At 44.7% G+C, this 16849-nt stretch overlaps 1 protein-coding gene across 1 annotated transcript in view; it reads left to right on the top strand.

Annotated features, from left to right (window-relative positions):
• The window catches only part of DNMT1 (DNA methyltransferase 1), a 44369-nt gene that overhangs the window by 4786 nt on the left and 22734 nt on the right, over positions 1–16849 (top strand). The window contains exons 2-14 of the mRNA XM_083718327.1: positions 621–663; positions 794–901; positions 2675–2951; positions 3687–3759; positions 4736–4838; positions 5173–5213; positions 8937–8988; positions 9959–10042; positions 10124–10233; positions 11748–11866; positions 13299–13391; positions 15762–15913; positions 16548–16735. Of these exons, the coding sequence (XP_083574453.1) occupies positions 621–663; positions 794–901; positions 2675–2951; positions 3687–3759; positions 4736–4838; positions 5173–5213; positions 8937–8988; positions 9959–10042; positions 10124–10233; positions 11748–11866; positions 13299–13391; positions 15762–15913; positions 16548–16735 (1443 nt within the window). The remainder of the gene's footprint in view (positions 1–620; positions 664–793; positions 902–2674; positions 2952–3686; positions 3760–4735; positions 4839–5172; positions 5214–8936; positions 8989–9958; positions 10043–10123; positions 10234–11747; positions 11867–13298; positions 13392–15761; positions 15914–16547; positions 16736–16849) is intronic.

Raw genomic sequence — 16849 nt, forward strand, 5'->3', positions numbered from 1 at the left:
CCATCTTAGTGAATATGGCAAATAAAGCAACAACAAAACAAATAACAGCATGGAATGCTAAGGCATGCTTGACTTCTTCCCGGGTTCTTTGTCCTTCCTGGGCTTGGATGACCAAATTCTTGTGTCAGCTGAGGGAGACATCCATTTTCTCACTCTGTGGAAATGTATTGATTTCTCTTTCTCGAGGTGAGGCCAGCCAAGTGATGCCAACCCAGCCACAGCCATTAACAGGGCTAGAATAAGGGAGATGGAAGTAACATTTTATTCTTTCAGCCAACTTAGGTATCTCCTTATTCTCTGCAGTAAGCCAGGTGGCTCTTGGGTACTATTGACAGATGACATGGTGCAGATAAAAGAATCTGAGACATCTGGAGGGGTCAGGTTCTCCATTTCTGCCAATAAACGCCGCTTCCCCCTGAGTCCTATTGCCCAGGCATGAGGGCAGCAGGGAGACGTGTGTTGGTGTCCCACATACTGCTGCCAAGCCCCTCTTTCCCCCTTCCCTACCCCAGTGTCATCCAGGAGGTGAAATACCACCTGTCGCAGCCCCCTGAAGCTCACTTGTAAGAGGCTGTTTCCTAATGAGGAACTGTGTTTGTTTTTGTTTGTTTTTTAAACAGGCTAAAAGATCTAGAAAGGGATGAAGACGGTCTTGGTGAAAGAGTGAGTGCACGAGTGTCCCCCTCCCCCTTTTAATGGAGAGTCATGCCAGTGCCTCCTTGCAGCCACCCCCTGAGAAGGTGTGAGTTGCCAGTTTAATATGCTGTCTGTCTGCCTCTCTGTCTGTCTTTAGGAATGTGTTAAGGAAAAACTGAGTCTGATGCACGGCTTCCTGCAAGCCGATGTTCAGAATCAACTGAAAGACCTGGAGACCAAGTTTCACAAAGAGGAGCTTTCAGAGGTAGGTAATTATAGGGATGGGTCAGTTCCTCCTCTTCCATTCAGATACCATTCTGTGGGTTTGACTGTGCCTGCCTTCCCAGTTGGATGGGGATGATTTCTAAAATGAGAAAGCTTCTCCAGTTTGCTGCAGTTATCAACTCATTTATTTCTTTTTTCAGGTGGGGAGATAATAACTTCATTCACTCTTGATCTAGCTAGCAGTGGGGAACAAATATATATATATATATATATGTATGTGTGTGTGTGTGTGTGTGTGTGTATATATGTATATTTATGTATTTATTTGTGTATACACATTGACACACACACACACATTCTGCTGGGCAGATCAGATAGTTTGTGGGGTAACGTGGCAGCAAAAGACTTGTCTTTCGGTGCCACACTTCCCTGCAGACCACCTGATGCACCTGGCAGCAAAATAATAATAATAATAATAATAATATTGATTGATTTTATTGATTGCTTGCTGCTGTAGGGCGAATTAGGTGGTCTATGTGGTAGCATGGCAGCAAAATTAAAATGGCACCTAGACAATTGTTTTGGCGTCTAGAACACAAGTCCCAGGAGCCACATGGTTCCTAGCTTTATGTAAATTGTTTTTTTTTTTAATCTAAGGCAGATTGTAAATTCCATAGATTGCTCTCGAGCAGTTTCTGAGCTCTGGGTGCAGTACTGCGCCTAAGATTTCAGATTAAAACTGCAGAGTGGAAGGAAAGGAGGACCATTTTCTGCCTTCCCACTTCCGGCCACTCTCTGAAGCCTGGAGAAGAGACCCTCTTAAGAACATCAGGGGGGTGGGCAGGGGAAGCATGGTTTTGTTTTTTGAAATCTTCAGATGAGAACTAGACAACGTGAAACATGAATATGAGATTTTAGCTGCAGTTCATTTTTAGCCTTGTATTCTTGTTATAAAAAGTGTGCCTAGGCATTCAATTGTTGCATCCATAACCTAGGTTTAAGGTGCCATTTAGCTCCCAGCCTTCGTATCTGTTTCTAACACTGATTTCATACTCTGGCCTGGCATGTAGACTCTATAGTGTTGTGCTGTAAGAATAAGTGTGTGTGGGGGGGGTATTATTATTAAATTTTGTATACCACCCTACATCTATAGATCTCGGGACGGTTGGCAGCATACTTATCATGCTATTGCATGTCAAAAATATTGTCAAAACAAAAAAAAATCCTTCCAGTAGCACCTTAAAGACCAACTAAGTTAGTTCTTGGTATGAGCTTTTGTGTGCATGCACACTTCTTCAGATACTTCTTCAGATACACTTAGTTGGTCTTTAAGGTGCTACTGGAAGGATTTTGTTTTGTTTTGACTATGGCAGACCAACACGGCTACCTATCTGTAACTAAAAATATTGTGTGAGTGAAAGGATATATGTGTAGATTTGTGATTTATATCTTGGCCAGGCAGTTCATCTGCTGTAAAGGAGCATGGACAGATTGTCCACTGTGTTCCACAGCTGGGCGATAATCCGATTTATTGTCTGAAACCGGTATGGCATTCACATTGCACTATCGGTTTCAGACATTTTGAGCTGCTGATATGTCTTGGCTCCCCATCCACCATGTATTGGCAGCTCAAATTGCCTTCACTGGAGCTGGCAGGTTGTGTCTTTCCTCTTGTGCTCCCGGAAGAAAGACGCAGCAGGTGGAACCAGGATCTCAGAATTTCTTATCTCCCCCCTCCTCCTCTGCAAAGTCCATTGATGTGCCCAAAATATGTGCACTGCACTCAGCCTGTTCCTCTTTCCCTTTGCTGCAGGAACTGTACCTGGCCAAAGTCAAAACCTTGCTCCACCAAGAACTCGCTTTGGAGAATGGAGATAGCCTGGAGCTTGGCCAGAAGCCCAACGGCTGCACAGAAAATGGTGCCTATGGCAGTGATGAAGAGCCTGAGAGAAGAAGCAGCAAGGGAGAAGAGGACAGCACCATGGAGGTGGAGGAGGCAGCATCGTCCTGCTCCTCCACACCATTGGCCTCCCCCTCTGTGCCCAAAGCCCGCAGGGGTAGGAAGAACAAGTCCAACAGTGAGAACAGAAGTACGTCATTTAGAGACTTGCTTTAACATGGCTCTTGGGAGTCTCAACTACTTTGACTCTGGATACATAGCATAAATGGCAGGAAAGCCAAAGCCTTCTGGAAATTGAGGGTGTTTCTCTCCCCACTCCCACTTACTATTTAGGTTTCAAATAAATGAGGGCAGATGTGGCATAGTTACTTCTGTAGACTTGTTTGCCAGAGGTTGGCCTTTGACTAGTTTTATTAGCGGAGCATTGCAGGTTCTCATTTACGTTCAGCCTGGACAAATGAGCCATCTGCAGGATCTGCTCCTAGCTCCTATTCATGCATTGGCCTGCTGTCTCCTTGCATACAGATAGATTTTCATCCTGCTTTTTTTAAAAAAAGGAAAATAGGAAGTGATGACGACAATGATAATTTTGAGAATGCAAATTCTGTTTCAAAATTCAACAAGCCTGATAATGAACATTTTGAGTCCCTTCCCTTTTTATTTTTCTTTCCCTTTGGTGAAAGCATCAGGGTCCTGTGACATCTGGAGGGCACTGTGTTGGGGAAGGCTGCTCTTTGTAAGGAATATATGCAAGCAAGTCTGTCCTTCAAGTCTGTTTCAGATTAAGATTCTGCAGTTGGTAATAGAAGATGGGCTTGGCTGGGGGGGGGCGGGGAATCTAATCTTCTTTAAGCACTTTGAAAGCAGCAGAAACCTTTAATGTATGGTAACTGCAACTGATTCTATTTTTAAAATTAATCTGCAGAATCCCCAAGCAGTTCAAGGATCACCCGTAGTTCCGGCAAGCAACCAACCATAGTAGCTATGTTTTCCAAAGGGTGAGTAGGTTTTGTGTAAACCTGGTGTGACTGTTCTTTTGTGGGTTTTCCTTAAAGATTATTTTGCTTATTTGACTCTCATCCCCCATACTGCTGCCACCTTTTACTCTGATTGCCTCATTACCACTTACATCAAGGTGGTTAACATTGAGCACTGAACGGTACAGGTGTTCTTGTGAGACACGGAGCAGCCAGGTGACCTGGGGAAAGAAACATCAGGCAAGTGGACCTCTGTTGGAGATCAAGAATAAGAGAGTAAGAAGATCAAGTACAGTCGTGCCTCGGAAGTTGAACAGAATCCGTTCTGGAAGTCCGTTCGACTTCCAAAACATTTGGAAACCAAGGCGTGGCTTCTGATTGGCTGCAGGTAGCCGCGTCGGATATTTGGGTTCCAAAAGAACATTCACTAACTGGAACACTCACTTTCGGGTTTGTGGTGTTCGGGAGCCAAAAGGTTCGACTTGCAAGGCGTTCAACTTCCGAGGTACGACTGTATATAAAGAGGAGTGGAAAGATTTTGTGGAATATTTGGAAAATAACTGTAAAGCAAGTGAAAATATTAGCAGCATTAAGGTAAATTCAATAGTATAACACACAGTAGAGAGAGATAATTGCCGGGGGGGGGGACGGACAACGATGACTAAAATTGATTTTTTTGGTTCTTAGAATATGCAGGAAATATGGGAAAATTTAAAGTACCATGGAAGGGGAAGGAGGGAAGTTGATGAATGTACGGCTACAATGGTGGATATTTAATGATGGAAATGTATATTTGATCATTTTCAATAAAAATCAATTAAAAGAATTAAATTAAAATGTCACATTTCCATGGCTATCCAATTCATGCTGCGTTATCTGAACATGGTTTGTAAAGTTAAAACCCATTTATTTTTTCTTAGCTTTCCACCTTCGGTAATAAGCACAGTGAACATCTTGTCAAAATAACGTTACCTAAATTAATTCCTTTTTGCAATAGATCCAATAAACGCAAATCTGAGGAAGTGAATGGAGACCTGAAACAAGAAATTAGTGTAGAAAATGAGGAGGAGGAAGAGGAGGAGCAGCAGCCTGGAGATAAGGTAAATGCTGATTACTAGTATACTCCACCACCACCAGAATGCTTGAAATGTATGCATGGAACTTCTGAATTCTCACTTGCATTTGGAATTTTGGATTTAATATTGCTGTTTCACCCTGGAGTGGGGATAAATTATGGGCCCTTGAAAAGCCTTTGCCAGCTTGGTGCCCTCCAGATGTTTGGGACTGACTGCTGTTCCTGTCAGCCTGATGGGAGCACCTGGAGGCTTCCAGGGTGGTGAAGGCTGCCCTAGAAGGTTAATACTTCACACCTAATTTTAAAGAAAGAGAAAATGTTTCTTTCTTCTCAATACCATCTTCCTTTTTGCTCTCAAGGAACAAGATGAGAAAAGAATCAAAATAGAAGCCAAAGAAGGGTAAGTGACTGGGTGCATGAGATCTCATCAGCTTTCTCTGCATGTATGTTTGCTAGCAAGAAATGTAACCATTTTCATCAATGGATACGAAAAGCAACACTCTTTTTGTTTTTGGGAACATACTTAGGCCAAAACTAAACATTTACGACACATGACCACCACAGAAAATGATAGCTAATAATAATAATAATAATAATAATAATAATAATAATAATAATAATAATAATAATAATAATATTTATTCCCCACCAATCTAGCTGGGTTTCTAGCAGCACATATAAAAACATAGTAAAACATCAAACATTAAAAACTTCCAGATACAGGGCTGCCTTCAGATGTTGTGTAGTTCTTTATCTCCTTGACATTTGATGCGAGGGTATTCCACAGGGCGGGCACCACTGCCGAGACGGCCCTCTGCCTGGTTCCCGGTAGCTTCACTTCTTGCAGTGAGCGAACCACCAGAAGGCCCTCGGAGCTGGACCTCAGTGAATGATGGTGGTGGACACGTTCCTTCAGGTATACATGACCAAGGCCGTTTAGGGCTATAAAGGTCAGCACCAACATTTTGAATTGTGCTCGGAAATGTATTGGGAGCCAGTGAATATTCTTTAAGACTGGTGTTATATGGTCCAGGCGGCCACTCCCAGTCACCAGTCTACATGCCGCATTCTGAATTAGTTGTAGTTTCTAAGTCACCTTCAAAGGTGACTTAGGAAAGCAAACAATATCCTGCAGGATGCATCTCACCCGGGACACAGTCTGTTTGTACTACTGCCTTCTGGCAGGAGATACAGAAACATCAAGTCAAGGACAAATAGACTGAAAAATAGTTTCTATCCAAGAGCTGTGGCCTTCTTAAATGCAGTAACTCGATAGTGTGACCTGGGAGTTTGATGGGTGTGGGTGTGGGTGTGGCTGGAATGTGGTTTGTTTGGTTGTTGTTGTTGTGTTGCTTTTGTTGTTTTTAAGGGATGGCATCCAATTTCGTTGCACTTGTGCAATGTTGCACTTGTGTAATGACAATAAAGAATCTATCTATCTATCTATGTAGAGCGCATGTCAATAAGCAGGAGATAGCCAGAGCATGCACCACTCTGGTGAGACAGTCTGTGGGCAGGTAGGGTCTCAGCTGGTGTACCAGATGGAGCTGGTAGACATTACTCTGGACACAGAATTGATCTGCACTTCCATGGACAGCTGTGAGTCCAAAATGACTCCCAGGCTGCTCACCTACTCCTTCAGGGCCACAGTTGCCCCATTCAGGACCAGGGAGTCCCCCACACCCATCTGGCCCGTCCCCCAGAAACAGTACTTTTAGTCAGGATTCAACCTCAATCGGTTAGCTGCCAACCATCCTCCAACTGCCTCCAGACACTCACAGGATATTCACTGCCTTCACTGGTTTCAGTTTAAAGGAGAGGTAGGTCTGGGTATCAACAGCATACTGGTGAAAACTCAGCCCAAACTTCCTGATAATCTCCCCCAGCGGCTTCATATAGATGTTGAAAAGCATGGGGGAGAGGACAGAACCCTGAGGCACCCCACAAGTGAGAGCCCAGGGGTCTGAACACTCATTCCCCAACCAATTTCTGGACACAGTTCCAAAGAAAGGAGCCGGACCACTGTATAACAGTGCTCCCAGCTACTTTAGTCAGTCAAGAAGGAGGTCATGATTGATGGTATCAAAAGCCGCTGAGAGATCCAGCAGAACTAGGAAACAGCTTTCACCTATGCCTCTAGCCCACCAGAGATCATTGGCCAGCGTGACCAAGGCAGTTTCAGTCCCATGATGAGGCCTGAACCCCGATTGGAAGGGATCCAAATGGTCCACATCCTCCAGGCATATCTGGAGTTGTTCAGCGACCACATGATCAGTCACCTTGCCCAATAATGGATGGTTTGAGACTGGGCAATAGTTAGCCATATTGGCCAGGTCCAAATATCTACCTACCTATGGCCCTCCCTCAATCCAGTTTCCAAAAATCTAGAGCAATTTACCTGAGGAGACTAGGACAGTTTGCTGTTTACAGACTAGGGGTGATGGAGCCAAGCTTAAGTCATGCTTAGAGAAGACCCATCAAAATCAATGGCACTTGACCAGGCACAGGCAACCTTGGCCCTTCAGATATTTTGGGACTACAGTTCCCATCATCCCTGACCACTGGTCCTGTTAGCTAGGGATCATGGGAGTTGTAGTCCCAAAAAATCTGGTGGGCCAAGGTTGCCTATGCCTGCACTTGACCATGACATTATTTCAGTGGGTTTGACTGAGTCTAAATCCAACACTCAAGCCACTGGTGGTGTGGGAGACCAGGGTTGAAATTTCCACTCAGCCATGATGTTTTCTGGCTGCTCTTGGGCCAGTCTCTTAGCCTAACCCACCTCACATGGTTGTGAGGATAAAATGCAGAGGGAGGAGAACCACACATGCCACCTCCAGCTCTTTGGAAGAAAGGGTGGATATAAATGTAGTAATTGTAGTAGTATAGTGATGATGATGATAAATAGATTTCCTGAGGGTCACATGCCAGTGTTGGGTGTGGCAAGAGTTAAAAGCAAGGAGTTCGCCCCTTCTCTCCCCCCCCCCCCCATTGAGCAGCTGGAAGGGAAATGGGTTGTTCTTGCTGGAGGCTCAAACTGATTTCTTGCAGGAAGCTTTTGAAACGGCTGAGAGCTGCTGGCTGCTCACCCACCTCTGCCAGCTGCAAATAAAAGGTGCAGTGGGAGCAGTGATAGTTCATGTTCTTTTGAGCTCTGGCTGTCTGGTCTGAAGAAAAAGCAACCCTGTTGCACTCCTGAAAATGAAAAGAAAAAAAAAGCCCTGTAAATGTTGCCTCTGACATGAGGAGAGAAATGAAGTATCTCCATATTTTGGAGAGTGGCTGCAGTGGGTGTTTGGATTACACAAAGCCACTCCTCCTTGGCTAGCTTCAAACATCTGTACAGATGTACTAGTTAGCTCTGTGATGGGAAGAAAGGAGAAATTTGTATGTAGGAAGTGCAGGGGAGAGAATCGGCTCCTTCCCTGAATCTGGTCCTCTCTAGATGTTTTGGACTACAGCTCCTGTCAGGCCCAGTCAGCATGGCCAAATCTCGGATGTTGGGGTTGTAGCCTAAATTATCTAGAGGGCCTCAGACTGATTACCCTACAGAAAAACCATTGTTTAGAGACCAGGAACATCAGGAATCCCAACCAGGTCAGAAGCGCTTTGTTTTCATTCCTTAGGCTAAATAAAGAAACACAGAATATTGAAATGGAGCAGTCAGTCTCTGCCCTGTTCATGCATTGATGGAAGTGAGAGTATAGAGTATAAAATGGCTCCCCAGAGTACACAGTTTATTTAAGCTGAAAGTGTCTTTGTACAGTGGTACCTCAGGTTACATATGCTTCAGGTTACACACTCTGCTAACCCAGAAATAGTGCTTCAGGTTAAGAACTTTGCTTCGGGATGAGAACAGAAATCGTGCTCCAGTGGCGCGGCGGCAGCGGGAGGCCCAATTAGCTAAAGTGATGCTTCAGGTTAAGAACAGTTTCAGGTTACGAACGGACCTCTGGAACGAATTAAGTACTTAACCCGAGGTACCACTGTATATGAAAGCATTTTACTGCATGGACTTATCAAAGTCTCTGTATCCAGTGACTTAAACAATATTATTCTTGTGATAGCTTATATTACCTAACTTGTTGCACTGTGTGAGGGTTTTGTTTTGTTTTTTGCCCAGGTCTGAAATAAAAGAAGAAGCAAACCAGGTTAAAACTGTGCCACCTGTTAAGGTCAGTAAGTGTTGGTTTGTTTTTTATCTGGTTGGAATACTAGACATTTGTGGTGTGCATATGCACACACTCCGCCCTGGAATGACTGGAACATCAGCAGTTCAAGAAGATACTATTTTTTCTGATTTTCAGGACAGGCATTTAATGCCTCTGTCAGGTGGAACTTTGGGTGGGTTCAGATATACCACATCAGCATTGCTCTGATACCATATCTTGGCCTTGGTTTACTGTCTTTAAGAACAGAAAAATAGTGAGTGAAAGTGGCATAACTTTGTGTGTTTTGTTCTTAAAAATGAGTCAGAAAAGCAGCTAAGCATTTGGAAGGGCTCCATAAATGCTGGCCGGTACAGTGGAATGGAATGTAAGGACTGGTGAAATCCTGCCTCCCCCTTTCAGCTAGATTTAGCCAACTATGAGTGAGCAATCCCTGCATTTTCTAGAAATGCCACTTATGCGCATGAAACCTGTTGGGTATCCTTTCTGGCTAGGTACCAGTGACCCAGAGCAGTACAGTAACAGCTTTTACACCAGGGATGGGGAACTCTCTTGCCCTGCAGATGGTGATGGACTCAAAGTCTCATTATCACTGACCACACTGTCTGATGGGAGTTGGAGTCTAACTACATCTGGAGAGATGCAGGTTCCCTGACCCTGTTATCATCCTTACCCAGCCTGGTTCCCTTCAGATGTTTTGGGCTCCCGTTTCCCATCAGCTCAGCTGGCATGGCCAGTGATCAGGAATGATGGGAATTGGAGTTCAGCAACATCTGGAGGGAACCTGTTTTTAATATGATTTTTGTAAGTGGACCTATAAATGTTTTACTTTGAAATGGTAGGGTCTAATGTCACGTAAGTAACAAATTCCCAGAGTTATTCAGCCACATCACAAGCTTATTGGCAGCACCATTTTTAGATCCTGGTTACCTGAATTCACCACCTTGCATTTTCTCCTTATATCTTTCTCTTCCAGACCACTCCTCCCAAGTGTGTTGAATGCAGGCAATACCTAGATGACCCTGATCTCAAGTTCTTCCAAGGAGATCCCGATGATGCCGTAAGCCCATCCTTTGCAGATGAACAAAAAGAATTCTATCTTGCTGGTATATGTCTAGAATAAAATTTTGTATCTTCCTAGCTGGATGAACCCGAGATGCTGACAGATGAGCGCTTGTCCATCTTTGATGCCAACGAAGATGGGTTTGAGAGTTACGATGACCTGCCTCAGCACAAAGTGACTTCCTTCAGGTGAGGCCTTGTGCTGACTTGCCATAAAGCAGGGCTGGTTAACTTGTGCTCTTCCAGTTGTTACTGTTGGACACTGGCTCCCACCAACCCCAGCCAGCATGACTAGTGGTCAGGGCTGATGGGAGTTGTAGTCCAGCAGCATTGGGAGCTTGCCACATTGAATCTCAGGGTGGGACAAGTATGGAGGGAGTCATGAATACTGGAAATTTGCTGCCTGGAGGACTGCCCCTCCCTACATCTCTGAGACTCCAAGCAGGAATCTGCAGTAGCAGCAGTTGGAGGAAGGATCTGCTAAGCTCTGAGGCTTAGAAACTAGAGGGTGATAAGGGCAGAAGGAAGCAGGTAGCAGTCTGCTCAAAAAAGAAAGCTTTGAATGTCCATTTATTTCTGATCCAGAGGTCTACAGTGCTGCTGTGTGTGTTTGCTTGCCAAATAGAAAGGGTTGAGATTGGCCAGGGGCGAGGGTGCAGCAGTATGGGGCACCTTATTAATAAACACAACCCCTTGAGGATACGCCAATGTGTTCCTAGGTTTGGGGCTGTGCTCCATTGCAGCCTCCAAGCATCCCCACAGAAGTCTGGTAGGGATCCTTGGGGCACCTTCTGGAACTGTGTTGCTTGAGTGCAGTAAGATCTTTGGGAAGGCGGGTGCCCAGCAGCACAGTCAACTGCACCTGCAGCCCTCTGGAGCCCCTGGCCCTTAACAGGATGGTGTGGTTTAAGCCGCAGGAAGGGGTTTGGGATCTCGGGTGATTTTCAGAAGCGGTGACTTTCTGAATCCCAACTGTCTTTAACAATGGGAGCAATTTAAAGGCTTCCTGCACTCCCTAAATTAGACTTCTGACATAGAGAAAGCTTTGGAGGAAAAGACAGGCTAAGTTTTTAACCCTGGGCTGATCAGGGTTAAAGAGACACTGTCTTTTATTCTCAGCTTATGTCCCTGAACCACTATTTTGGACTTTGCTCCAGTTGGTGGTCCTCAGTTTGTAAGTAAATAAAGCAGAACACACAAGTTTCAAGGCTGCCTATCCCTGGTTTAAGTCACCCCAGCTTTTGTGTTGCTTTTGATTTTCCCAGTCTGGTGGGACAGTTCCCTGTGTACAGCTATGAAATAGGATAGGGTTGGCCAGGAAAGTTGTCCGCAGTGATGGGTAATATTAGTACAGTACATATCGGTTATATATGGTTATGGTTCTTGGCCTTTGGCAATTCTATAATCAGTGTGGCTTCCTTTTACTTTACAAAAGAAAAAGGTGAATCAGCCTTCCTGTGTTCTGCATCTCATGGTCTCCACTTACGTTTTCAAGCCTCGCCACTACTCTCACTGGAGCCCTGACTCTTCTATTTTGCTATCACCACTTGGTTTGCCACCCTTTGCCCCAAGAGCTGTAAAAGCACTTTGTACACACTTTACAGCTACATTAATGAGAAACTGGAGGTTTTTTTAGTTGGCTGTTGTGAATGACAGGTGTATAGATAACCAAAGACTATGCAACCTTTTCCTTTTCTGTGCAGTGTTTATGATCGAAAAGGCCACCTGTGCCCATTTGATACTGGTCTCATAGAAAGGAATATCGAACTCTACTTCAGTGGTGCAGTAAAGCCAATATATGATGATAACCCTTGTCTGGATGGTAAGTGTGGCCCTGCAGGCAGGTTTTCCCTATCTCCCCCCCCCCCCCCAATTTAATTTATATGATCTTAATTTAAAACTCCAGGGCGGGGTGTTCACATTCACTCTGCCACATACATAACTGACACATCATATTAACCTGTCATAAAACTGGAGTGCAAATTATGTCTGATTGTCTTCTAAAGGAAGGGAGTTTCACAGGGAGGGTGTAGCAACAGAGAAGACCATCAGCCATGGAACTGCCTCAGGGCCTCACCCAGAGGCAGCACCCAAAGAAGACCCCTTTAATCTTAGTGACCAGACTGGCACATACCAAGAGAGGTGCTCTTCCAAGTTACATGGACCCTGAACTCTTCAGGGTTTAAAGGTTACTGGTAAATCTTAAATTAGATATGTAAATGAATAGGTAACTAGCACAGATCATGGAAGATAAATGTGATATGACTTCAAAGTGGCTTGCTGCTCAATAACCTAGTGGCTGAAATCTATACCAGCTTCTGAACAGTCTTCAAGGACAGCCCCATGCAGACCACATTACAGTAGTCCAGACTTGAGGTAACCAGGGCATGGATTGCTGTGACAAGTCTATTCCAATTCAGGGACAGCCATAGCTGGTAAACCAGCCAGAGCTAGAAATAGGCTTTCATTAAGCTATCTGAGCCTCCCGTAGCAAAGATGGATCCAAGAGTGCCCCCAGGCCACGAACCTGGATCCTTCAAGGGGAGTGCAGTGCCCTTCAGGACACACCATTTACCCATCTTCTGGAATCGGGAACCAATGACCAGCAGAGCCAACAGCTTGTTGGAATTCAACTCCAGCTTATTGGGCCCCATCCAGACCATTATCCCAGATGACCTGAGAAGGGGGAGAGACATTAACACATTTCCCCAATGCCTTTGGTACCACCCCCTACGGCAAGGAGGCATTTGCCACTCCTTGGACCCATCCTGTCAAGTCACAATGGGCTGCAGTCCAGGGTACAGGTGGTGGGACAGCATTTCAGAGGCTGCAAGTACACTTTGCCCACAAAAGAGACACTTAACCCCGTGTTTGCTTGTTGCATTACTAGACGAGCCACTGGATGCTGCTAAATTAGCTAAGCATCGTTCATTCATGACAGGAAGGTCAAAGGTTTTGTCTTTAATTAGCCATTGTAAATCAAGTAACAAGATATTTGCAGCTTCCCAAGGGTAAGACGGACCAATTAAGTGCCTTGGTTTTGGTGCAGGTGTGGACCTAGTGACCTGCTGGAAAAGGAAGTGAGCTTCTCAGGCCAGCCCAGGGGAAGCCAGGAACCCTAAGGAACCAGCCAGAGGTGGTTGCCCAGTTCCTGTTCCTCAGCGTGGGCTTATTAAAGCACATGCATCCACCATGGCCTCGCAACTAAGGGATTTTAAAATATGATGCCTCTCCATTTTCATCACTGATTTTAGGTGGTGTCCGAGCCAGAAAGATGGGCCCCATCAATGCATGGTGGATCACTGGTTTTGATGGAGGTGAGAAGGCTTTGATTGGATTCACCACAGGTAAGCTTTTAAGGAAATCATCATCCCTTTCAGTTTTGTCTGTGTCCTGCTTTTTCATGCTCAGCGCATACTTGGAATGGCTCACAACAGCATCAGAAAAATCTACGTAATGAAATACCAGCAATATTTCAAGATAATTCACCAACAATTACAAAATATAACAATTTTTAAAGAAACAACCATACAAATATTAATAGGCCTCCCAAAATGTATTAATAAATATGAACAAATACAAAAATATATAAACAGCAGAAAAACATTACATATTTTTTGACATTCAAGTTTTCCCCAACAAGAACAACCACTCCTAAGTCACTGACTCTTCTAAGTGAGCCAGATAGACAAGGGGGACCCAGGCCTTGCAGAACTCACAGCTCAGTCTCTGGGATTTGTTGAAGAAATTACTGGCAGCGATGAAAAGCGTCTTCTTCTGCCAACCCCAGCTCTCTTGCATGCTGTGCTCAAAATGGGGATGCCAATCCCCTTCCCTTTCCAGGTGGGCTTAATTGAATGGCCTAATTGTCCCCCTTCATCCCTGATCACCTCCACCACTGGGCGCTGCATATGTGACTGCGCAGAGCAAGCAATCCTCACAAATCCACAGCACGACCTATTTGCAAAGCTGCGCATGTGCTTTACCAGCCAAGGAGCAGGACATGCTGCCGCACATCTTTACATACATGTTCTGTCAGAGAGCTACCATGGAATTGACCTCAGGGAATGGCGAACTGTGTGGAGCAGTGTTGCTGGGCTACAACTCCCATCGGCCCAGCATGCTCAATGATTAGGGACAATGGGGGCTGTAGTTCAGCAACACCTGGAGGGCCACAGGCTCCCCATCCCTGCTTTAGAGCTTTGAGAATGCTTGGTTGCCTTCGTCCCTTGGTTGCCTACGTATCTAGGAGGAGGGAGTTCCACAGCCCAGTGCCATCACGTAGAATCATTCTTTAAGAACCAAGTTGTGCTCAACATAAAAAGAGAAAAGCATTCTTTCAGAGCAGTGTTTCTCAAGCAGTTGACTGAGACCCCTCAGTGGTCCTTGGGCCACATTCAGGTGGACTTCAGTGTCTCGGCAGGAGATGGGCAGAAATACTTTGAGAGACATGTGGGAAGAGAAATAGATAAAACAGGCATAGGCAACCGGGCCCTCCAGATGTCTTGGCCTACATACCCATGATCCCTAGCTAACAGGACCAGTGGTCAAGGATGATAGGAATTGTAGTCCCCAAAATCTGGAGGGTGCCTCTGCCTGATACAAAAGATAAAACCTTCTCCATTTAGAGCCTCTGGTTCAACAAATTCTGTCTTAAATGAGTCACAATACCTCCGGAACAAATGCCTGTTCTTAGGGTGAGGAAAGCTGAACTATGGAACTCCTTGCTACAAGGAAAACATTGTTGCAAATAATTTAATCATTTCCAAATATGAACCAGATAGCAGCAGAAAGGGGTATCAGGAATTGCCAGCTGGTTGTGCTAAATGCTGCCTCCATCTGCCACCATTTTGTGACTGCAAAAAAAGGAAAACCCATGCAGGCAATAGTAATAGGCAATTACTGCAGTAAGATCCGGCCAAAAAAAATGTATCCTGTGTTTTTTTAAAAAGAGCTTTTCATGTTTCAAAACTTGCTTCTTCTTCATTATTAAAACTTTTTCTTGTCAGTTTCACAGGAGCTTACTGTTATACAAAATTTGCTTCTCCAATAATACAGATTTTTGGTATCCGTTTCACATAATTTGCTTCTTCAGTTATGCACCTGCAAAAAATATACGTAATAGCTCCCATCAGTTACAGTTTTCTTTATTCATAAACTCAAAAGGCCCTAGCCTTGTTGCTGACCCAGTGAGGTACATTAAATATACATGTATTAAAGTTGTTACAAACCTCATTCTGTTCTCTTTTATACAAACAACACTTGCATTCAAATTATATTACATGAGATTCATACCAATCTTACAAATGCCTTCTCAAATTTTCTGTCTTGGGCAACTGCCAGGGTTTACCCTCCTGTAAATATATCTCTGTTGGCCATGACAACTGAATGAAGCCTCCATGTTCATTGGCAGTGTATCTTTCATAGAATCATAGAATTATAGAGTTGGAAGAGACCACAAGGGCCACCGAGTCCAACCCCCTGCCAAGCAGGCTATCTTTGATAGCCCTTTGATAGACAAGTAGTCTTTGTGCCTTCTGGCTGGCTGCTGTTGGGAACAGGGAGCAGGGTTAGACCTCTGGTCTTGCTCACTAATGCAGTTTTAGTCATTCTTAGGTGCTCACACATGTTGCTTAATCATCCACTCAGTTCATAGCTAAGTATGTATTTGTACCCAAGTCTTGTTCATTGGGAAACACATTTGCATTGCATTCTAGCCTTTGCAGATTATATCCTGATGGAACCAAGTGAGGAATACGCCCCCATCTTTGCACTGATGCAGGAGAAGATCTACATGAGCAAAATTGTTGTTGAATTCTTGCAAAATAACCCTGATGTCAGCTATGAGGACCTGCTGAACAAGATAGAGGTTAGTCCAGCAGACCAGGGCAGCTGTGTCTTAGAATCATAGAATCATAGAGTTGGAAGAGACCACAAGGGCCATCGAGTCCAACCCCCTGCCAAGCAGGAAACACCATCAGAGCACTCCTGACATATGGTTGTCAAGCCTCTGCTTAAAGACCTCCAAAGAAGGAGACTCCACCACACTCCTTGGCAGCAAATTCCACTGTCAAACAGCTCTTACTGTCAGGAAGTTCTTCCTAATGTTTAGGTGGAATCTTCTTTCTTGTAGTTTGGAACCATTGCTCCATGTCCGCTTCTCTGGAGCAGCAGAAAACAACCTTTCTCCCTCCTCTATGTGACATCCTCTATGTGACATCTTGTGTCTGTAAGAAGACCGACGTCAAGGAACTCAGATCAGCATACATTGTCTATCCATCTCAATTCTTTTTGTCCTCAAAACAACCCTATGAAGTAGGTTAGACTGCCATTGTGTGTCACCATCTTGAGATGGCTGAGCAGCCATTTTTGAACACCAGGCAGTTGAGAGCGCAGATGAACCTGCTATTGCAATGCTTTTTTGCTCTTGCTTAACATTCTTCTCCTGACTTGCCAGTTTAAAACCAGTAGAATTGTTAAATTCCTTCTAATTCTGTCTCCAGACCACTGTCCCTCCTGCTGGATTAAACTTCAACCGTTTCACAGAAGATTCCCTCCTCCGGCATGCCCAGTTTGTGGTAGAGCAAGTGGAAAGCTATGATGAGGCAGGAGACAGTGACGAGCCTCCTGTTCTCATCACCCCCTGCATGAGAGACCTGATAAAACTGGCAGGAGTCACGCTAGGCAAAAGGTAGGCAGCAGCTGCACCCTGGGAGTGCCCCTTCGGAGGTGCTTCATCTCCTCCTTCGGGCTCTGCAACTTAACGCCAAAGGAGAAGGCTTGCGTCAGAGAACCTTCTTTGGTG

The sequence above is a fragment of the Podarcis gaigeae genome, assembly GCF_964106915.1.
Source record: "Podarcis gaigeae genome assembly, chromosome: 17".
Classification (NCBI taxonomy): Eukaryota; Metazoa; Chordata; class Lepidosauria; order Squamata; family Lacertidae; genus Podarcis; species Podarcis gaigeae.